The sequence below is a fragment of the Cyprinus carpio genome, chromosome B1 (genome assembly GCF_018340385.1).
Source record: "Cyprinus carpio isolate SPL01 chromosome B1, ASM1834038v1, whole genome shotgun sequence".
Lineage (NCBI taxonomy): Eukaryota > Metazoa > Chordata > Actinopteri > Cypriniformes > Cyprinidae > Cyprinus > Cyprinus carpio.
In genome coordinates this window covers 27,567,201-27,590,147 of record NC_056597.1, presented here as the reverse complement: position 1 = coordinate 27,590,147, position 22,947 = coordinate 27,567,201, and the positions used below count along the sequence as shown (strand labels likewise).

At 36.1% G+C, this 22,947-nt stretch overlaps 3 protein-coding genes across 6 annotated transcripts; 1 reads left to right on the top strand and 2 right to left on the bottom strand.

The window, feature by feature from the left end:
• Positions 1-1,755: 1,755 nt before the first annotated feature.
• wu:fc21g02 lies at positions 1,756-12,613 on the top strand. Of its 3 annotated transcripts, none has more exons than XM_042717110.1 (9): positions 1,756-2,433; positions 8,656-8,714; positions 8,877-9,173; positions 9,261-9,545; positions 10,250-10,470; positions 10,666-10,764; positions 11,275-11,400; positions 11,831-11,935; positions 12,277-12,613. In XM_042717110.1, the coding sequence occupies exons 1-9, from the start codon at positions 2,426-2,428 to the stop codon at positions 12,385-12,387; spliced, it is 1,311 nt and encodes a 436-aa protein (XP_042573044.1). In that variant the 5' UTR covers positions 1,756-2,425; the 3' UTR covers positions 12,388-12,613. The 3 variants fall into 3 exon arrangements, with proteins under 3 accessions (XP_042573044.1, XP_042573045.1, XP_042573046.1); XM_042717111.1 differs by having other exon boundaries at positions 1,757-2,433; positions 8,668-8,714; XM_042717112.1 differs by having other exon boundaries at positions 1,758-2,433; positions 8,672-8,714.
• Positions 12,614-17,917: 5,304 nt separating this feature from the next.
• Positions 17,918-19,714, bottom strand: tmem109 (transmembrane protein 109). Its single transcript, XM_019080746.2, has 3 exons — positions 19,159-19,714; positions 18,497-18,599; positions 17,918-18,404 (listed from the first exon to the last, which is right to left on the bottom strand). Exons 1-3 carry the CDS (start codon positions 19,354-19,356, stop codon positions 18,049-18,051), a joined length of 657 nt encoding a protein of 218 aa, XP_018936291.1. The 5' UTR covers positions 19,357-19,714; the 3' UTR covers positions 17,918-18,048.
• Positions 19,715-19,829: 115 nt separating this feature from the next.
• On the bottom strand, positions 19,830-22,821 carry si:dkey-9i23.14 (potassium channel GORK). 2 transcript variants are annotated; one of them, XM_042717101.1, is made up of 7 exons: positions 22,690-22,821; positions 22,035-22,177; positions 21,631-21,726; positions 21,371-21,528; positions 20,558-20,641; positions 20,289-20,451; positions 19,830-20,195 (listed from the first exon to the last, which is right to left on the bottom strand). In XM_042717101.1, the coding sequence occupies exons 2-7, from the start codon at positions 22,167-22,169 to the stop codon at positions 20,046-20,048; spliced, it is 786 nt and encodes a 261-aa protein (XP_042573035.1). In that variant the 5' UTR covers positions 22,170-22,177; positions 22,690-22,821; the 3' UTR covers positions 19,830-20,045. The 2 variants fall into 2 exon arrangements, with proteins under 2 accessions (XP_042573035.1, XP_042573036.1); XM_042717102.1 differs by lacking the exon at positions 21,631-21,726.
• Between the last annotated feature and the right edge of the window lie 126 nt (positions 22,822-22,947).

Sequence of the window (22,947 nt, the reverse complement as noted above, 5' to 3'; positions counted from 1 at the left end):
TAAACATCTTACAGTCAGCCTACGCAAGTGCCAAAGATAAGATGGTTGGAATGGAAGTGAGCAGACAACAGAGCTCCATGAGTGTGAAGAGCTAGATTTTTGGCTTTATTTACTAACATAATAATATAAAATATTGAATTACTTTTATATAAAAAAATGAGATAATCCTGTTCTGTTGTTAGATGTTAAAAGGAGGAGCACTGACAATATGTAAACTGTATGACAATAACAACCCCCCCCCCCCCCACACACACACACAAACACACAGTGGTTTTGCAGTGTTGTAAAAGTGTCTGTTTGAGAACCCCAACCCACCATAAAACATGAAAAGAAACACAGAAATGTTGAAAGTGAGGAGGACATGTCTGCCCCAGTTACAATATTTACCACTGAGAGCAAGAATTTGACCACTATGGCTTTCAGACAAAGCTCAGTATAACAACACAGAGCACCTCCTAGCATGTTTTAGTCACCAGTTCCTCAGAGGACCTAGTATCATGTTGGCCTCATGAGCTCTCACGATCTGCATTCAGTTGCTACAGGAAACACACCACACAGATACAGCACTATAGACTGGAGGATCACATGGAAGGTATGGTAAAAAGTGAAAGTTATAGGGACTTGAGTACAAACACCTTATACATTTAGTGAGACTATTTGTGAACTATATCGACTTTTCACTATTGGATGGTGTGTTAAATGGTGGGTGTTGTAAAAGGGTTGTTGTGAAATCCATATATGATAAGACAGCATGGCAATGAAAGTTATAGGGACTTGAGTACAAACACCTTATACATTTGTTGAGAATATTTGTGTACTTTATTGTCTTTTCACGGAAATGTTCAAAGTTTAAATATTCAGTAAAATTACAGAAGCAGAAGTTTTCATTTTCAAACCGTATTCAGAAGCAAAAACTGCCTGTTTCTTTCCTGGAATAAAAACAAACAATAAATAACTAAACAAACGAATGAACAAATGAATAAATGACTTTTTATCTCACAATTCAGCCCTTTGGCTCTTACAATTCTGAGTTTATATTTCATAATTCTGATGTTTTTCTCACAATTCAGAGTTCAAATGCCTCACAAATCTCATAATTTCTGCTTTTCTTTTTATCTCACAGTTACCAGTTTATCCCTCAATTCTGCCTTTCTTTCAATTCTGAATTTATTTCCCTCAACATTCAGAATTTGCATCTCACAATTCTTGCAATTCCGAGTTTAAATTTCGCAATTCTGATTTTTCTTTCTGCCCCAGAATAAAAAATACAAAAGCTTATAGCGACTTCTCACAGTTCTGACATTTTGTCTCCCAAACCGGAGTTTATATCTCACAGTTCTGAATTTTTTCTTGCGACTTCTCAGAATTGTGAGGAATGCAGAATTGCAGAATGTTAACAAGATTACTCACAACTGTTGCAATAACCTATTTTTTTAATCCCATGGCAGAAACAAGCTTCTATATAACACCTCTTTATCAGGTCTCTTTATGAAGACAACTGGAGCTATAGTATAAATGTCTTTATAATCACTCAACTGATACTACTGTTTCTTAACCATTAATGTAATGTTTTAATTGTTAAATTTGTATTCTAACAAGGCATATGCATCCCTCCCACAAAGTATTCATGAGGTTGCACTGAGACAGATGCATGCTGGGAGGGGCGGGGTCCTCCAGCCACACCTTTGACAAAACCTGTTGGGTTTGTGTATGCAGAGTTGCCAGCCTGTTACGGCTTATCTGTGAATGGAGAGCTGATACAGAAATAGAAGGAACAGCTGAAGGCTGGAGCACTAACATAAATAGATGGTTCAATCTCAGGCTCCTCTATATTTGGCAATATGAATTAGGTTTGAGGTGTGATGACTCAGTTAATTACTCCTGTATTTATTTTAAAATGACTAAATCAACATCAAATTCTTGTGTTAAAGCCAAGGTGTTAAAGAAAGGCTACTTGGTTATTATTTAGCCTACTTGAAGTCCTGAAAATATTCTAAAGCTTAATTAGCATTTCACAAGAAATCAAACAGTCAATGGCAATGAAGGGAAATTGTCAGTTATATCTACCACACATTTAGTGAACCTATGTTGTAAGGTTCTGCTCTTTGACATTTAAGGTATGGATCATATTTCTCACAAGCAGGGATGAGCAGACTACACTTGCCACATTTCTTGCGATATTTTCTTCTTTGAAATACTTAGGCCAAACATACACACACATCAGCACTCACAACAGCATTAATCGTCCATTGCATCAAAGTTGGTCAAGACAAAACAGCGGAATGTGCCCAGTGCGGTTTGTCCGCACGACAGCAGAGGCTGAGTTCAACTCCACCAGACTCCCACAGGACTCTCCTGCCGACAGTGATTACAGCTCTGATACACGCTTAAGCTTACTTTTACAACGGAAACAGCCATCATATTAATGAAACTGTGAGTATGCTATGATCTTTTTTGGGCGAAGAATATCATATTTGTTAAATTTGTAAACATAACCTAACGCTAGCATTACGCGATTTAAAGCTTATTTTCCTTAAGCAAAGTCGTTTTTCTGTAAACGATGTCGTTTTAATTCTAATACATTTGTTTTCTTTTTTCGCTTTACAATAAAAGTAATTAGGCTAAACCGTGAGCGTTTTTTGTCACACGGTCATCCTCCTATTTTTAACAGGCGCCTAAGATGCCTAGTTACTGCAAACATTTCGCACTGCTCTTGGTTTGTTTTTTTCAAAGCATTGTTGAGATGAAACCAGATTCTTAAAAGCGCAGACATGCCTCTCATACACGAGTAAGCTATAACATAGCGACATTGTTTGATTTGATAACCTGTTGTCGTTGTTGTTGTTTCTTCGTTCATTTATTGGGTATCTCGGCATAACTAAATCTAATTATTTAGTACAATCGCGCGTAACATGATGTCACTGAAGATCTGGCCCAATCATTTAATCTAACGCCTTCAGGAAAGCAGATCATTACAAATTTGTAATCTGGACAAAGGATGTTATTAAGTAAACCGGAACGCCCACACAAATGCCATTTGTGTGGGCATTCCGGTTTACTTAAAAACATCCTCTGTCCCGGCAATTTAATTAACATATGGAAAGCCGTTTTAACATTTAATCTACGAGCCTTGCTAGTATCTATTTTCATGCTACAACTACTTATTTTTTTAAGATACTAGTATCTTTTCCATTAAGTACAGCTTTCGCTGTAGATGTAGCCTAGTAGCCGAATAACATGCAGATAGGCGTTTTACTGATGAAACATAATGATTGCTACAATGTATGGTTTTATCTGTTCTTCAAGCCACCTTGGGTATTTTTACAAGAATAAAGTATATTTAAAATGAAATGCTAATCGACATAGCCTTTATCACTGTATAGAATAATATAAAGTGGCATGATTTCTGCCTTATTCTGTTTAATGAAACCATGTCAGATCACAAAAATATGTTATTTCAAAGAATCGACTGATGTTGTGTAGTGAATTTGGACTAAAACACATCATTATACTTTTGCCGGACAACAGGTTTGTAATCTTTCCTTTTGTTTACCAATTAGCAAGATAGGCTAATATAAAAAGCCAGTTAGCCCTACTTAAGAATCAAATTAATTCAGCATATTAATGTATTGTATTACTATGTGGACTCTGATTGGACAGTGGAAAGGTGCTCGTGTTTATGTAATCATCTGTTTAAATGAAGATATCTCCAAATACATTCTCACTAGTTCTTTATGAGGTTGAAGATATCTCCAAATGAACAGGTAGTGGTAGTTATTCTGTTTTTGATATTATCTTTTCATTTCTGATTATTGCAATAGTGACTATCTATTTAAATATTAGCAAGCATTCAGTAGATAATAGTACTCATTTATTACTAATTCATTAGATACTAGTAACTATTTGATAGATACTAGTAGTTATTCATTAGGTACTAGTACTTATTTATTAGACACTAGTATCTTTTTTAATTAATACTAGTAACAAATCTTATCTTACTAGTCAGATCTATGGAAAGCTGTTTTAACATTTAGTCTATAATCCGTACTAGTATCTATTTTCATGGTACTAGTACTTATTGTTTAGATACTAGTATCTTTTCCATTAAGTACTAGTACTTATTCATTAGGTACTAGTGCTTATTCTTTAGGTACTAGTGTTTATTCTTTAGGTACAAGTGTCTTTTGTAAAGTTACTAGTACTTATTCATTAGATACTAGTACTTATTCCAGTAGTGACTAGTATTTAATTACATTCTTAAGAAAAAATAGAACTAGTACTTATTTTTAAGTTACTAGTAACTTTTTAGACCAGAGATATTTTAGAACTTAATAGATACTAGTACTTTTTAAATTTGCATTTCTGCCCAGTATGGTAACATATGTTGAATGTTAATGAGCCAGCAACATATAGGAGAGATATTAAACAGGAAACTGAAACAAGGAGATGGATGTACTTTTTTGAGAAAACCAATTATAAAAGAAATAATTATTTATACACAAGCCCATGGAAAAGTATTTTTGACAGTTTTTTAAACACTTATTTCGTAAACATAGTAGCCTAATGTGTTTGTTGGTCATCGAGTGACCTCTAGTGGCAGGATGGAGATAAGACACCAATTTTATTAGCTGTTATTTTCCTATTTTTCCTCCAGTAAAAACAATAAATATCATACCAGGGCTGTATGTTAACTTTTTTTTGCATATAGCACTGGTGCTACAGACATTGAATGTTTTTACATTAACATTCTGTACAGGGCACACTGGTGCTGCAGACAAATTAATGATCTTTACAGGGCACACTGGTGCCACAGACACTGAATGTTTTTACATTAATGATCTGTACAGGGCACACTGGTGCTGCAGACACTGAATGTTTTTACATTAATATCATGTACAGGACACACTGGTGCTACAGACACTGAATGTTTTTACATTAATGTTCTGTACAGGGCACACAAAATCCAAACCTTGTGGTTTTCAGACAAACATTTTCTTTATTTGAAAAAAAAAAAAGGCCAAAAGGTATTAATTAAAAAAAAAAAAAAAAAAAAACAGGTTTGCTGTACTTAGGGCTGCACAATTTTGTTTTTTTATATATCAATAAAACTAATAATGATTATGGTTATTATTTCTAAATAAAAACATTAAACAAAATAAGGAATACAACTTTTGTAATAACACTATTTCACTATAATATACAAAACTGATTATTTAAGAATAAATATAATAATAAATATAGCTGCAATAAATAAATTTAAAAAAAAAAGCACACTTCTTTACCCTATAATATACAAAACTGATTATTTAAGAATAAATATAATAATAAATTACTTTTGTTATTTTTACTCAAATTAGGGTTTTGTGAGCTAAATATAGCTGCAATAAATAAATTTAAAAAAAAAAGCACACTTCTTTACCCCCACAAGTGAGACTCACTAAGCGCGTTCCAGGAAATTCAGCTTTCATGTAGCCTAGTAGCTGAATAACAGGCAGATAGACGTTTTACTGATAAAACATGATGAAAATAAACAGTGATTGCGACAATATATGGTTTTGTCTCTGCTCTTCAAGCCATCTCGCGTATTTTTATAAGAATAAAGTTTAAAATCCTAATCGATATAGCCTTTATCACTGTATTGAATAATATAAAGTGGCATGATTTCTGCCTCGTTCTGTTTATTGAAACCTTGTCAGATTACAATAATACGTTATTTCAAAGACTCGACTGATGTTGTGAAGTTAATTTGGACTGAAACATGTCATTATACTGTCATATATATATATATATATATATATATATATATATATATATATATATATATATATATATATATATATATATATAAATGGACAACAGGTTTGCAATCTTTTCTTGTGTTTTCATGGTAACCAATTAGCAATATAGGCTAACATACAATGCCAGTAAGCCTTACTTAACAATCAGATTCATTCTGCGTATGTATTACCATGTGAACTCTGATTGGATGATGGAGAGGTTCTCATGTTAATATAATGATCTGTTTAAATGAAGATATCTCCAAATACATTCTCACTAGTTCTTTATGAGGTTGAAGATATCTCCAAATACATTCTCACTAGTTCTTTATGAGGTTGAAGATATCTCCAAATGAACAGGGACTCATAGTTATTCTGTGTTTGATATCATCTTTTAATTTCTGACTAGTAATTATTGCAATAGTGACTTGTATCTTTTTTAAATATTACTAGTAAGCATTCATTAGATACTAGTACTTATTTTTTAGATACTGGTACTTATTTAATAGATACTAGTAGCTATTTAATAGATACTAGTAGTTATTCATTAGGTACTAGTACTTATTTATTAGACACTAGTATCTTTTGTAATTGTTACTTGTAGTAATTATTATTTTACTAGTCAGATCTGCTTTTTTACTCGTCTTATGTTATGACTAGTCCAAATGGCTACAGTAGAGTTCAATTAAAAAATGTACTAGTAAAATAAAAAATCTTACTAGTAACATTTCGAATAAGTACTAGTATCTAATAAATGTGTACTAGTATCTATTGAATAAGTACTAGTATCTATTTAATAGGTACTAGTACTAGTATCTAATAAATGTGTACTAGTATCTATTGAATAAGTACTAGTATCTATTTAATAGATAATAGTATCTAATGAATGAGTACTAGTATCTAAAAAATATGTACTAGTACTGAATGAATAACTACTAGTACATAAATATTAAGTACTAGTCACTAGTGGAATTCATACTAGTCAAAACTGAATAGTTGATATCTCAATGATGGATCCCCATAGAAGTCAATGGCAAAAAAATTAAATTTGTTACTAGTAACAATATAATTATTACTAGTCACTATTGAAATAAGTACTTGTAGCTAATGAATAAATACTAGCATCTAATGAATAAGTACTAGCGTCTAATACATAAGTACTACTATCTAATGAATAAGTACTAGTACCTAATAAATAAATACTAGTATCTAATAAATAAGTACTAGTACCTAAAAAAAAAGTACTAGTATCTAATGAATATGTACTAGTATTTAAAAACTAAGCACTAGTATCTAATGAAAACGTGCTAGTATCTAATGAATAAGTACTAGTAACTTTACAAAAGACACTAGTACCTACAGAATAAGCATAGTAGTTAATGTGTAAGTACTAGTACTTAATTAAGAAAGATACTAGTATCTAAAAAAATCAGTACTAGTAACATAAAATTAGATACTAGTGCAGTTTATAGATTAAATGTTAAAACGGCTTTCCATAAATATGGACCATATAACCTGTAGTATACTTAAACGTTTCCTAAAGATCGCATAACGCACAAATTGCAGCTGAACTGTGGAGGACTGACTTGCAAAGGAATGCTGTCATTGCGCCTTTTGAAGAAGTTATGAGTTTTGTGGATTGCCTGGGGTAGTTTAGTACTTGATCTTGAATCATTCACAAATACCTAAACTGTTTTAGAGATATCCTTAAAAAATATTCATGTATGTTTTGTATCATATAGAATATTGAGGTTCACACTTGAGAAGAAAAACATTGATTTTATTCAGAGGCCCAAACAAAGCAATAATCTGCTATTTGGTGCAGATATTTTTGTTTTTATGTCCACAAAAGTATAATGAAATTCTGATAGATTGTAATTTAAATCACTGTGATTTTAAGACTACTTACATAAAATGCATATAAATGTAACTTGTCACTCTATATCTCCCAAACTATGTCTAAGTAGGATGATATTTAAATGCTTAGTTTTATGATCAAAGCTCTGTAGTTTTTATTGTGAGGACAAAAAACACAATGCAGTGCAATACAATGATGACAGAGATGTTCAACATGTATGGACAATCAAGTAAGCCTAGTCGCTTCAGTCCAGTAAGTGTGTCTTCAAATATTACTAACAATGTAAAAGGTATTCATATGTTTGCTTCATAAAAATCAGTAAAGATAAAATAGGCCTACCTTATCCTGAAAGTGGACATTTTTAGAATTATACTAAAAGGCCTTTTACTTGCAAAAAAGTATGAACTATACATCAGACGAAAGAAAGTATGTAATAGATTGTGTACTACAAGTTTTTCTGCAAAGTTTGATCATACTGAATTTAGAGACCTTAGAAATTCATGTATCAACTGTGATACATTAGGCTTTATAGGGTTAATATCAGCCAGTATTACTTTTGTTTGGAGGTGCAAAGAAAATAATTAATGATCAGGAGATACGCTGAACAAGGTGTTTAGATGACCCATAATTCTGATTTATGCAGGCATATGTCAACATGTTCTGTCCTATATTCCCCCAGCCGTTGGGCTAAAATCAACTCAAATGGCTCGCCAGTGTTTTAAGAGTATGGCAATACTTTAAACAAGGTGTTTACATGACCCCAAATTCTGATTAATGTAAGCATATGGCATCTGATTTTTTCAGACTTTTAGAAAGCATATTGGCTCAATCTGTTTAAGACAATCAGGTTGATGTTTTAATGTAATGTATTTTCAGAATCTATCTGCAATTAGGGTTGCAAAAAGGAAACATTCCAGAAATTTTGGGAACTTTCCAGGATTATTTGGAATCCTCCAGGGATTTTTGGAAAGCTTCCGGAAATGTTCCAGCCCTTTGCAACCCTATCTGCAATACTAACAGATCTTTTCTCAGACAGATGCTGAGTGTTTGGACCCTCCTTGCAACTGCTATTTGTGCAGGTATTACAACATTTGCTTATTAACCATACTGAACATGCACAAGAAAACAGGACAAGTTGAATCATGTGTTAATTTAAATAAACAGCATACACAATGCTAACTGCCAGCTCAAAAGAACTCCTACTCATCTTGCCATTCTAAAAAAAAAAATTTTTCCCTCAGTGTCAGTCTCTGCAATATCTCAAAGGCTTGTAATCCACGGCCATCAGTTGACTTTGGATCTTCCTGAGAGGACAAAGAGGTTGGAGTTTGTTAGTGCTGATGAGAGTGAAGAATTTACCATCTGGGAACACAAAAGCTTTTCTTTCCGGCCAGATAAACCCAGTAAAGGCGAAGTGAGCAGCACCAGTAAGGGCTGGACATTCAGAATCAGACATGTTACGTTTGATGATCAGGGAAGCTACACCCTGTACAATCACTTTGGTTCAACCATCTCCAGTTATATAGTGAAGGTCAAGAGTGAGTAGTAATTTAAATCTCTGTCTCAGAATAATATCTCTGTGAATGTCCACATATCCTCACTATTTATCCTTCTCTCCTTTACAGCCAGTAGAGAAGTCATTGATCGTATCGCAGGTGAAACTCTGAGCATATCTCTGGCAGGACTCAAGCAGGGTGATGCCACACTGCACTTTTACAGCAATTATTCATCTGTCACCCTGGTGGAGAATGGAGTTCCTGTGGGACGGAACCTCCCAGACTATTTAAACCGGCTTAAAGTGAACAGCGAAACCATTCAGATTCTCAATGTAAATGCATCAGATTTAGGCAGATACGAGCTCACTGATCTCAAAGGAAGACTCGTCTCAAACAATACAATGATACTAGTGGGTAAGAAAATACTTTTTTCTCTCAAAATATTTTTTTTTTTTAAATGACAGTTTAAATTGATCAAAACGCATTTGTAATGTTACAAAACATTTCTATTTTTAAGAAAAATGTATGAGGACATCGAAGATCTTGATGAAGATGTTTATTGCAGAACATCCTAATCTCAATCCTTTTATACAGTTACAGTTTATAACCCTTAATGTAAATGAAGTTGCTGCTGTCGTAACAGCTGTGATCTGTATGTTAATGAAGTTCTGACACCCCATTGTCTGAGAAGGTTCTCACACCTGCTCCCATTCTAGTTGGTCACCATTTGCTCAGGATGTGATCATCCCAATGGCGCAGAAACAACATTAATGTTGACTTTCATATTTTTAATCATAATTAATCCATTTTGGGAAATGAGCATGATCAAACATCTATTGTGAAGTGGAATTTGAGTCGGGCCAGACTGTGGTTTCTTACATATTTCAAAGAAATAAATTATGTTCTGTCTAACTTTATTAATAAAAAAAAATCTTACCGACTAACTTTATTAATAAAAAAAAAGCTTACCGACCCTAAATGTTTGAATGGTAGTGTATATTCAAATAAAAAGTTTGTATATATACAATTTGCTGATTTTATTTTAGAGAATTGGGTTTCATGCATTACTACATCTCTTGATGTCTGTTCTTCTTGTGTCTCTCGAAATATCTTTGTAGATCAACATGACTTTGCCCCTAATAAAGGTCTAATAGCCCTACTGCTGCTTGGGATTCCTGGAGGAATCTGTTACTGCTGCAGAAAGAGAATCTGCAAAAGGTGCCAGAAATCTAAATCATACACACAAACACAGTGGTCCAACACCGAACCAGTGTCTATACCTTGCAGCAACACTGTGACTGTTCCTGTTGGTCCTGTAGGTCCTGGAGACCCTGGCCAGGTAAAATAGAGTCTGTCTCTCTCCATACACTTTTCTGTCCATTCTCTACTATCCTGTAAACAAAAAAGGCAAACAAAATCAATAAAGAACAAAAAAACACTTTGTGACAGAACCATGCTAAGCAACATTAGAATAATCTAGTGACTGTAGATGGTGTACATTGTAATTACTATAGTTTGTTGTTTCTGGATAAAGGGCTACAACGCTGGTTATCCGCCTCATCCAGATCAAGGTCAGATTCATTATCCTTATCCACCAGAGTCGAGTGGACAACCTGCTGTTCCTCCTAACCCTGTGAGTTCACATACACTGAGATTGAGAGCAGATCCTTCTACCCAAATTGACAAATAAGGAATGTTACATAAAGGTCATCCTGAGGTGGCAGCAACTTTTGAAACTTTTCAGTACAAGTTTCAAATTGTTTAATTATTTGATTTTGGAATGATGTATCGCGTGAGTGGCCGCAAAAGGTGCTAGATGCGATAGCAACTGACAAAGGCATTCATCTAATGCATGTTTACATAAAAAAAATGAGAAAAAAAAAAAAAAAAAAAAAATGTGTGTGAAGGAGATGGAATTGGAATGAAAATGTTTTTTCTGTGTGTGTGGACGGTCAGTAAGACATGAATTGTGGTTTGGTTTTTAGCTGGTGGACTAGGACTAATTCCAAAATTCAGGATTTAAAAATAAATAAATAAATAAAGCAAGAAGAGCAGTGAGTACATAAACCAGTAAACCACAGGGTTTTTTATTTATTTAAAGTTAAACTGTAAAAATCAGTCTCATGCATGTTCTATTTTTAAGGGCTTTTATCCTGAGTATGTGCCTCAAAACCCTGTCTATCCTGCTGACTTTGGACCTGGACTTCCCCCTGCTCAGCCGCCCCAGTGGAATGCTCCTCCGCCCCAGTACAACCCTTCTGCACCTATGGTACATCCAAAATCTTTGGCAAATCTCTTTGTTTTCATCCTTTGCTTTACATTTATTTATATGTGTGTATTTGTTATGTAATGTGTAAAGATAAAAGCAATTTAAAATGCATCAATGGTTTTGAAGGGAACAACACAAGGTTGTGTTTTGTCATAACGCAACTGCAATTCTACAAATATTTGTCTTTCTAGCAATTTTTTTTAATCAACGTACATGTACATTTACTTTATGTGATTTCTTCCTTGTTACAAAGTCGCTTGCATTAAAATAGCCATACAAATTAAGTCATTCTTTATGTGTATGTGCTTGTTTGTGTGTATATATATATATATATATATATATATATATATATATATATATATATATATATATATATTTGTATAACATGGAAGTATACATGTGTATAACATGATACTGTGTGTGTCCTCAGAACTATACGCCAGTAATGAACGGTGCTCCTCCTGGGCCTGAACCCACAGGGATGAATATGAATGAATTGCCTCCAACTGCACCACTGCTCACGCCTCAGCCTGAGGTAACACCTCATCTTTTTCTACCCTTGACAGCCTGTTAAATCAATAAAAGGGTCACATAATAGTATTTATTGTTTATTTTTTTCTATTAACATCTGCCTGTGAGTAAACTTTTCTTGGGCCATATTCTAGTTTTTGCTTTTGTTTCCAGTATAGTTTTTAACTGTCCAGGCTTACAGCAACAGCCTCTTGATGTTACATTTTGACATTTTTTTAAATAAATTGCAGAAAATGTGCCACTCATTGCTGAAAATGAAGGTTAAAAAAGTAAAGCTTTATGCCTTTTGACACATTTCATATTCCCAGTGTCCCTCTGTCTCACACTCTTATCTGTCTCTTCTAGTCGCAGCCATCTGTTATGAGCAGCATTTCCATGGATATCCTTAACTCCAGTGATTCTGGTGTCCAGTTTGACATTAACAAAGGAAAGTCTTCTGGCAGCAACTTCCTGTAGTTGCTCCAAAATCATGAATTATCACTGTAAGGGATATAGAAACAAACACTTAGCTGTTCATTAGATTCATACAAAATCCAAGCCTTAAAAAGAAGAAGAAGAATTTTGACCTGAGAACTAATAGGACCTTAATTAAAACTACTACTTAAATAGTTTATGATGAGACATATTCTTTCAGGACTCAGTCTAGCTTAAGTTCAATAGAAGGATATTACAATAAAAAAATTATTATGAGACATAAATAAATAAATAAAAAAAGGTGTATTTGACATGTTCTTCTTTCAGATGAATCCTGTTGCCTTGATTAGCCATAGTTTTTCTGCTTTGTGAATGTCCCATGTCGGACTCTTAGCGTTTTAAAGTGTATGTTATCTAAAAATGGTCTGTTGATCTTTCAAGCTGTGATGGCACTTAGCGGTGTATGTTGGCATGCATCAGTCCAAAAGAAGTTATATTAAAAATGGTCTTTGATCTTTCAAGCTGTGATGGCACTTAGCGGGTGTTGCATGCATCAGTCTCAAAGAAGTGAAATAAAAAGCACCCATCCATAAAAAAAAACTGTCTCACACAGCTCCGGGGAGTGATCAAAAGGCCCCCTGTAGCGAATCGATGCATTTTTGTAAGAAAACTAACTATATTTAAAACTTAATAATCAAATTAATCTAGCTTGCGCTCACTGTTAGACTTGGAAGCAGCTCTGGGCGGATGATGTTTGAGGTCGGCAGAACAGACTGGTTTTCCTTTGCTAAAGTAAGGAAACTTTGCTTCCTTTGCTCCTGTTAAGAAACGTTGGTTTTCACGAGACTCACCAGCGCATGCGCAATGCCGACATCTTACATCATGCTCCCGGAGCTGCTTCTGTGTACAGCTGTTGGTGCAAGCTAGATTAAAGTGATTTTTACGTTTTGAATATGGATATTTTTCTTAGAAAATTGCATCAGACCTTTTGATCACCCCCTGGATCTATGTGAGACACTTTTTTTTAATGTATTGGCGCTTTTTATTTCACTTCTTTTGGACTGATGCATGCAACACCCGCTAAGTGTCACCACAGCTTGAAAGATCAAAGACCATTTTTAATATAACTCTGACTGGATTTGTCTAAAAGAAGAAAGTCATAAACACCTAGGATGCCTTGGGGGTGAGTAATTTATGGCCTAATTTTCATTTTTGGGTGAACTAACCTTTTAAAGTTACATAATATTTGGACAAACGAATAAGGATTCACCGTCTGAATGGGCTTTCACACACTGTTGACAGACTTGTATATTGAAGTAAAAATGCCAAGCAATGTTCATAAACACACTAGTTATGGCCTTTCTTAAAAGTTGTTTTAAGGTGACACTAAGCCACTATTTTCACTTTATCTAATACTTCCATCAGTCAGGCTAAAGAGGCTATATTATATTCTTTTGTGTAGAACTACATGTAATAAGCAGCAATTGTACAATGTTGTCGTGTAGATGTCCATATACTATTGACAGTAGTATATTTACTTTTTTGTCAACTTTTATGCATATGCTTACCTCAGTCTCCTGAGAGGTGTAGAGTTGTGCAACAACAAAAACCTGTAACCTGAGAAAACTAAAATATACAATATTACTTGTTTACATGCTTAAACAGCATCATGTAAACCCCAGGAATCTGACACGTGTGAAAACATTGCAGGATTTATGGCTAATTTAGTTAAATACATATTATGCATGTTACTATTAATGCATTTAAGTGAATTTAAATGCATTAACAGTGTTACTACCATGCCAGTAGCTGCATTTCTCTAGGGCATTTTCATAGTGCTCCTAGTTATCTGGAATAAAACAACAATGCCGCAAACAAAACATTTATAACTTGAATCTTGATATGTGTAAAATATTAATGACATTTTATATTATGATTTGTGCTGCACCTGAATATAGATGCCTTATTTCAACTGCCCTTCATATCAAAATGTATATTGAGACAATAAAATGGCCTACCATTGTTCTTTAATAAGACAAAATACTGCTATCAATTTCTGCACCAGGATTGCATTTACTGTTCATATTTTATATTCTCATATGTATTTTTATTTTTTTTATTTTGTCTGACATACCTATAGTGCCAACTGTTATATATTGCACTATGGACAGATTAAATGTAATTTGTTGTTACACTTTGAACTATAATAAGAAGAATTGACAATAAACATCATCATAATCTGTATTCATGTTATTTTTAATGTCTGCACATAGTCAGAATCATGCATCTTTAGGATTTTATCAAAACATTTTTTTCCAAAAGACATTGCAACCAGAAAGGTTTTAGTTATTTCTCCGTAACACAAAAGATTCCACTGGATTCAAGGGGATAGACAGAATTGGGTGATACAAAAAAAATAAAGAAAAAACATCTCCAATAAAATAAATAAAATGGGGGACATTCTGGAACTTGCACAGAGGATTTGCATAATCTGCATAAGATTGAATGCCGAAGCTATTTTTCAGTTATTTGCATCAGCAAATGTTGTTTTTTAAAATGGGGGACATTCTGGAACTTTTTTTTAGCATTTGTATACTTTTTTGGATAAAATGTAGTGAGGTGTGTTGAATGCAGTGGACTGTTGCCAAGAACACCATTTATTGGACAGGGCTTTTGTTAACAATTTTTTTTTTTATAATGAATTGATTAAATATATTTTGTACTGTTGCCCTGTGCATCACATCTCTGAAAAATGCATTAAGACAATAATGCAGTATAAAGACATTTGTTGTTTCCTTTCAGTCGGTCACTCTCAATATCATGTCGGATGAGCGACAAATTGGGATCTCGCTTAGAGAGACCAATCTACTTACAGTGTAAACTAAATGAGCCAATGCACATTGGCATACGATTATTGCATCCAGCTGCCACTGATCACAGCGTGAGTATAAGTAGTGTAAACTAAATGAGCCAATGCACGGATGCGGTCGTTACCTGGAACTGGGCGATGGTCATGATCACTGCCTCACGTGAGTATAAATTTAGCACTCTGAGGTGGCATTTGTGGATGAGTCACATTCTCATTACGGGAAGATGATCCTCTCTGAGTTAAAGCTCTGATTTCTCAAAGGGGCAGAGCTCCGTTGCCTCTGCGTCAATCTAGTTCTCGTCATGGTGGCAGTCAGGCGGTGGCTACTTCAGACAGTAGCACAGGCGGTCTGAGGGTAACAGTAATGGCAAACCCTTCAGGGAACCAAGCCTCTGGGGACCATCGCTACTCTTGCACTCTGCAACCAGTTGAGCCGCCAAAGGAATGCACTGGGCCCTCTTTAAAGAGTGTACCAGCGGTATCCTTCGGTGCTCCTCCCAACGACCGGATGTTGATCACTGCATCGGTGGGAAATTTTACTGCCAGAAACCGATCTGCTGGTTCCTCCTCCCTCACCACCTCACCACCGACGGTGGTGCAGCTAGGGGGTATATTGGGATCCCCCCCGTGGAGTGGTCAGTTGCGATGCAGTTGTGTCCTAATACAGCCTCCACCCGGCAGGGCAAACCATGCCTCCCCTCCTGGGTCTGTAGGTACTCGACTGGTCAGTGATGCTTATGCAGCCTGTGGAGAAGCTGCCTCCACCTTACACGCTATGGCGTTACTGCAGGATCTTCAGGCTAAGGCACTGAGGGACCTGCACGAGGGTGGTCACGACCCAGAAGTTCTCAAAGAACTCCGTACCGCTACTAACCTCGCGCTACGAGCGATGAAGGTCACTGCGTGGTCTCTGGGCAGTGTGATGTCCACTATGCTGATCCAGGAGTGCCAAAACTGTCTGTATCTGGTTGATATGAGGGACGCAGACAAAGTTTGGTTCCTTAATGCCCCTGTGTCCCAGGCCAGCCTCTTCTGTGACGTGGTCGTGAGCTTTGCCCAGCATCTCTTGGGCTCCACAGATGCAGACTGAGGCACACACCCTGCCCCTGCGGGCAGCTGCTGCCTCCTGCTGTCAGAGAGTGAATATGCGTCTCATTCAGAGCTTCTGCTGTTTGTTTCATTCAGGCATGTAGTATAATTTCACAAAGCTTGTCAGAACATTCTGTTTTTGCTTCAAATTGGGTTATTATTAAATCAAATTATGTGTATGATTATTATTATAAAAGTTAATGATATGAAATGATATAAATGATATGTATATGAATTATGTACCTAAAATTAAATAACTGTAATTACAGATTTAGGTTAAATAAAGACATCAGTCTTTATTTTTTTTTTCTTTTTAGGAAACAAATCAAAGAAAAAATAAACTAATTCTACTGTTTATAATATTATGTATGTTGCTCAAAAACAAAATATATTGTTCCCAGTGGAAAAAAAAAAGATTGAAGATTGAAAAGATTTTTCTTTTACCCAGAAATTTAAAAATAACACATTTCAGAGCTGTAACAACAATACCGTGATACTGTGAAACCATGACATTTTTGCTTAAGGTTATCATACCATCAAAATATCATAACGGCCCATGCCTACTGGCAAAGGATGCAATAGAGCCGGTCCCTCCAGCCAATATGAGGATGGGGTTTTACAGCCCCTACTTCAGTGTTACAACCCATCTTGGACCTGCGTGTCTTGAACCAGGCCCTTCACCGGTTACCGTTCAAGATGTTGACGCAGGAATGCATCTTCGGGTACATCCGTCCCCGAGACTGGTTTGCAGTGATCGACCCGAAGGACGCATACTTCATTTGTCGACCCTTCCGCACCACAGACCATTGCTGCAGTTCACGTCTGAAGGACGAGCATATCAGTACGAGGTCCTGCCCTCCAGGCTGTCCCCGTCGCCCCGTGTCTTCACGTAAGTTGCAGAGGCACTCCTTGTTCCCCTGAGAGAACAGGGTATTCGCATTCTCAACTACCTCGATGACTGGCTCATATTAGCTCAGTCTCAGGATCAGTTTTGCGAACACAGGGACTTGGTGCTCTCGCACTCAGTCAGTGTTGAACTGCTTGAATACGTTCAAGAGCAGGATGGCGGAGCATCCGGCACCAGGACCTCAACCGATGAATCCTGAGAACCGGTAGAGGGCTGGGTTCCATATGTAGAGACCTAAGTGGATCCTATATGTGTAAAGTCCATGGAATAGCCTTAGAGCCCGTGTTTCTCCGGCAGACTTCTGCCATTTCCAAGAGGGTTACAATCACCTCCAATCTTCCATATGCACCTAAATGGTTATGTTTGGTAACCCTCGTTCCCTGAAGGAGGGAACAGAGACGTCACGTCCCATCGCCACAGCTTCTGTACCACCACTGAGTGGTCGGGTCACCAGCTCGGCTCCTCAGCGAAAACCCAAATATGTGCTGCATTTGCTGCCTACTTATATTCATGCTGTGATCAGCGGCAGCTGGATGTAATAATCGCATGCCAATGTAAAGTGGCTCTTTTAGTTTACACTCGAAGTAGATTGGTCTCTCTTAGTGAGATCCCAATTAGTCGGTCATCTGACATGACGTCTCCGAGACGTTCTCTGTACATTAAGACCCCAGAAATGTGGTTTGAACATTTAATTCTGCCATTTGAAGCACCTTCCAAGTTTAGATAAACAAAATGCACATGTGGGTCACAATGTCATGCTGGATTCCATCCTTGGATTTACAACTGAAGCAAAGAGAAAAGAAAATTCATTTTTTCTGGTCTGACAAAAGTTTCCCCGTCAATCCATTTTGTTTTTCTCCATCTCTCTTAGTCGTCTCTCCAGCATCTTGATTTTGTCCTCGAGGTTCCTATCTGGCTTTGTAGATGTTGTACCTATTCCTAACAGGAAACAAACACATGCCAGGCCCACTAGTCTTATCGCTGTGGTTTCTGCAGAGGCTCCAAAGTCACTGAGAATCAATCCAAACATGCCTATGGCAAAGGTGACCTTCAGCAGCCACAGAGCCTGCCTTATAGCTCCAACAACCAAACTCAGGATGAAGGATATTATCCAGTAGGCCACAACAACCAGAAGGGCCCACTGAGCGACAAATATCACTCCCTCCGGAGTCACTTTTTGAAAGGGTAGCTTGGCTAGATAAAAACATGATTGAAAAAATACTTGTGAGAATGTGTTTTGGTTTAAATAAATTGAAACTTTCAAGTATAATGTTCTATATAGTTACCATCAATTCCTGCTGATTTCAAGATTTCCGTAACATACTGGTTGACAATATTAAGGGCTGATGCCACAGCATCAGACAGCCATTTTACACCACTTTGTAGAAACTGAAGCCCATGAATAAACAAATAAAATATCATTATGTATTTTCCAAAGAAAAGAACATGCCAGTACAGCAAGCATCATGTAGTAATATACGTTGCATTAGCAAATTAGCAAACCAAGTGGCAAATGACTCTAGTTCTGATTTTCTGAGAACTACCTTCACTTTTCTTAGCCATTTTAAACTTTCATCAGCTGGAGTCAAGGTCAGTTCCATGACATTTCAGATTTTTGAAATTTCATCAGCTGGAGTCAAGGTCAGTTCCATGACATTTCTATATGATATATATGATATATATATATATACACATACACACGTGTATATATATATATATATATATATATATATATATATATACAGATATATATATATATATATATAAAACGTAACAAAGTTAGTTTTGTCAAATGTTTTTCTTGGTTGCCACATGGTTTCTCATAGAGCCAGCATTATATTACACAGTGTTTAGTATAAACTTGATAGACTATAGCATATATATATATATATATATATATATATATATATATATATATATATATATATATATTACAATGTAAGCTCACCTGGAGAGACAGGTCGACTCTCTTCTCACCAAATATAGAGACCAGGCAACTGTGGGCTTCCTCGGACAAACTTGTGATGATGGACCGCACATTTTGCAGGGGACTAGACTGCTCACCCCATTCCAAAGAGTGACACAACGGTATCAATAGATATGAAACTGAAAGTATAAGTGTGCTAAAATAGAAACACCGGCCCATTTTAAAAAAGTGCCTTTGACTACGCTTATAACGCACCGGCACAAACAAGAGTGTTTAAACTCGTGTTCGTATTATTCGCAAACGACGGGTTAACGAGACAACTTGAAAATAACTGACGGGCAGTACCGAGGTCCTACATTGAAAGAGTCAAGACATTGAAGGCGACTTCGCTTGAGATTACAAACGTTAAATGAAGTTTAAAATGGTCGTTTTTATTTCAGAAATGCTCTTACGGAGGATGCCAGATCTACCCTTCACTAATAAACCCGAGTTTTACGAAACTAATCCATAAAGCGTTGCCCGCTTCCTCTTTCCTTACTGGAAGGAGCCACCCTGCCGCCTACCGATGACTCGAGACTTCGCGGTCTTTATCCAGAAGAAACGTCACATGAATCGACACCATATGAGAATTGTGAAAGACCAAGCTCAGCCTTTAGTAAACGTTTGAAAATGCCAGAGAGAAGAAAACCGTATAAATTTGTGTCCTTCCTTTATTGTAAAAAACAAAACAACAACAAAGCAGAGACTTTTGTGTGCACCAAGCTAACAGCATGACACACATCAAGTAGTATAAATGTATTGTTAGTGTATTTATTAACAGCGTATTTACTATCCTCATATATATACGTAACAATAGCAGAGTGAGAAAGAAAGTCAACAAATACAGAATAATTATGCTGACAAAAAGACTACTTTTTTATCTGTCTATGATTTGCCTTATACAGCAGATAGTCTTCTTTAGTGGGGCAACACACCGTGAAAAGAGGGTCAAAAAGACCCATGATTGCTGTCTCATTTCGAGCATTATCCATGGCTGTCTGTCCCCACACATCTTTCTCCTAAGAGTGAACAGGTTAAAAAATAGGGATGTATTTAACAAACATTAAAAGCCTAAAAAAAATAGTACTGTCCAAACAGATGGTAGTTCATACCAGTGGCGTGGCTCCATATTCCAGTAGTTTGGTGATCATAGACTTGTCTTTCAGATAAACGGCCTCATGCATTACTGTACGTCCATCATAGTCTTTAGTGTCCATGTCGACACCTGATAGAGCCCAGGCACGCAGCAGAGGGTAATCTCTTTTCTGTACCGCTCTGTAGAGTGACAGGTTACACAAAAATAAGCTCATAGACATATAAAAATATATTATAAAGCATATTACAAGGGGAAGTAGTGAGATATTATGTGATTAAAGCTTACTGGATCATTTCCATGGCAATTCTCACAGGGTGCAGATTAACAGTGGCTTCTTTCATGTGCAGGAGTTTGACAGCATGACAGCACCTAAGAGAAACACCAGTCTATGTATGTGCTGGAAACACAGTTACACTTAAATGTACAAATGGTTTTACTGCCCTCTACTGTTAGTTTGAATTAAACTGAGCTAGAATTCCCAATAGTGAAATGGGCAGCTGTCAATAACTGCAGTGATAATATTTTTGTAGGCCAACCCGGAAGTTGGACTCATGCTGGTTCCCTCAACAATGGGATTTTGCTTTTGGTATAGTGCAGAAAATACACTATGTGGCCAACAAGTGTATGATTCCGACAACTCTTTTGGTCTTTATTAAAAAAAAAAAAAAAAAACTTTTCCCTGAAAGTTTGAGTCTGAATAGTTTGAGAGAGTGTGATAAGGCTGTAAAAGTAAGCAATTGCATAGATGGAGTGAGCTGAATTAAGTACCTATAAAAAAAAGGGGGTATTACTGATGTATTTTATGTTGTAGAATAAAATGTGAAAACATTTTCTAAAAAGATAAGAGTTCTTTCTTAAAAGTTTCAGACGTTTAACCAAAAATCCTGTTGACTTCAGGACAATAAAACTGGAAGCGCTTAAATGCTCACTCATTTTCCAGGTTATGGCCTACAAAAATATGTCACCCCTGCAGCACTCTTTAAAGCCCAGACAGGAGCAACACATACACATAGATGAAATAGAAGTTGACATACTTTACTAATCAAAAATGTCAGCTCAATCAACTGATTTCAGATCACAGAGGTGTACTGTAAATACCTGCTCTTAATGGCCATGTAAAATGGGCAGTGTCCAAAACGGTTCACCTTAAGAGATGCTCCCTTTGCTAGCAGGAACTTAATCATATCTAAGTTCCCCAACTCACAGGCTGTATGAAGAGGTGTGACATCATCATAGGTACCGCAATTGACATCCATCTTAAATAAATAATAAAGAAATCACTTTGGGTACAAAATAGGTTTAAATACAAATTTTTTGCTGTCCACAATTTTAGTTTAGGAAACCTGAAGTTTAGTAACCTTCTCTAGGAGGGCGCTTAGAGAGAAGAAATCATTGTTTTCCACAGCTACGCAAGCAAAACACGGTATGATTCTGTCAACGAGAGATCTCCTTATCTAAGAGATAGCAGAGTAATTTCAAGCACAGTGGACCTATATTAATAAGATTCATATAAAGTTCAACTTTACATATGATCAAAGAACAGGAGAAACTGGTTGAAGTCGGCAATTACAATGAAGTCGGGATGGAATCAAAGCTATGGACGTAAAATATTACATTTAAGTTGTCTGGACAGTTGTTCCTTTGAATAACAGGTCTGTACAATTAATGGTAAGTTTCAATATAATGTTTCCAGCCTACAAAAAATAATTAATGTGTCAATTATTGTGTGACTGGCAGTGTAGGCAAGTGAGTCTATTCATGCCTGGACTTCCTTGCCAAGTAGCCACTTAAGTTTCAGCACTTTGCCCAGTCTATGCAGAAACACTTTGTCTCGGACCACCACTCTGTTAACGATGATGGGCTTGAAGCTGGTGTTCACCACAGCTGGTTTCTGCATCACAGAAACTATGAGAGAGAGACATAAAGCAAGAGGATTTGTTAGTTTTAAAAGGAAAAGTTCTAGAAATATTGTAATGCGCACAGGAACCTAATTCAGTATTGACCTACACTTATTGTATGGTCTTTGTAGAAAAACAAGCAAGAGGCTAGATATAGCCTACTATGTCAAGGTAAAATAAATCCCTTATTTTTACCTTTGAAAAAAAAACTTTTTTTACGTTTTTTATCACTGTTTCCACTTTTCATCACTGATTTGTTATTGACAAACACCGTAGGCTAACAAAAGCCCAAAACAAGCTAATTTAAATGGCTCCACAAGTCGATTAATTACAATATTATCAGATTTGACTGACTAAAAATCATGTAATGGCATTATTTATGATTTTCCGATTTAAGCTATCCCTTAACAGCACAACTCAAAAGGACGCTAAGTTAAGAGGGTTGTGTAACGGTGTTTTACTTTCCCCCCTCAGCTTTGCAGCAAAGCACAATCGCTTGCCCTGCGACTAGAAACAAACCTTAACTCAGGTAGAAGCTGATATATAACAGGATCAACGAATAAATCGCTTCTGTTGTAGGGAGGACCGTTGCCTGTGATGTTAGCAACCAGCAAACGAATCCTTTGACTGCGAACTCATGAATATTTAATAGATGACGTTAGTGTGTATGTTGTTTGGTGTTCTGAGCTTCTTGTTTATTTAATTATTTGGTTAATTAGTTTTTGTTTTGACGACTATTTCACGGGCCAAGCTCTTTTAAAGTGGAATTTGGTATTT

Excerpts from the sequence above, each read along its gene's own strand:
- si:dkey-9i23.14 (XM_042717101.1), bottom strand. The coding sequence starts at position 22,169 with ATGCAGAAACCAGCTGTGGTGAACACCAGCTTCAAGCCCATCATCGTT. Across the intron at positions 21,727-22,034 it reads TACTTGGCAAGGAAGTCCAG|ATAAGGAGATCTCTCGTTGA; the intron begins GCATGAATAGAC and ends GCTATCTCTTAG. Across the intron at positions 20,196-20,288 it reads AATATGGAGCCACGCCACTG|GAGAAAGATGTGTGGGGACA; the intron begins GTATGAACTACC and ends GTTCACTCTTAG.
- tmem109 (XM_019080746.2), bottom strand. The coding sequence starts at position 19,356 with ATGGGCCGGTGTTTCTATTTTAGCACACTTATACTTTCAGTTTCATAT. Across the intron at positions 18,600-19,158 it reads GAGTCGACCTGTCTCTCCAG|TTTCTACAAAGTGGTGTAAA; the intron begins GTGAGCTTACAT and ends CATGGGCTTCAG. Across the intron at positions 18,405-18,496 it reads GAAATCAGCAGGAATTGATG|CCAAGCTACCCTTTCAAAAA; the intron begins GTAACTATATAG and ends GTTTTTATCTAG.
- wu:fc21g02 (XM_042717110.1), top strand. Across the intron at positions 10,765-11,274 it reads CTGCTGTTCCTCCTAACCCT|GGCTTTTATCCTGAGTATGT; the intron begins GTGAGTTCACAT and ends TCTATTTTTAAG. Across the intron at positions 11,936-12,276 it reads TGCTCACGCCTCAGCCTGAG|TCGCAGCCATCTGTTATGAG; the intron begins GTAACACCTCAT and ends TGTCTCTTCTAG.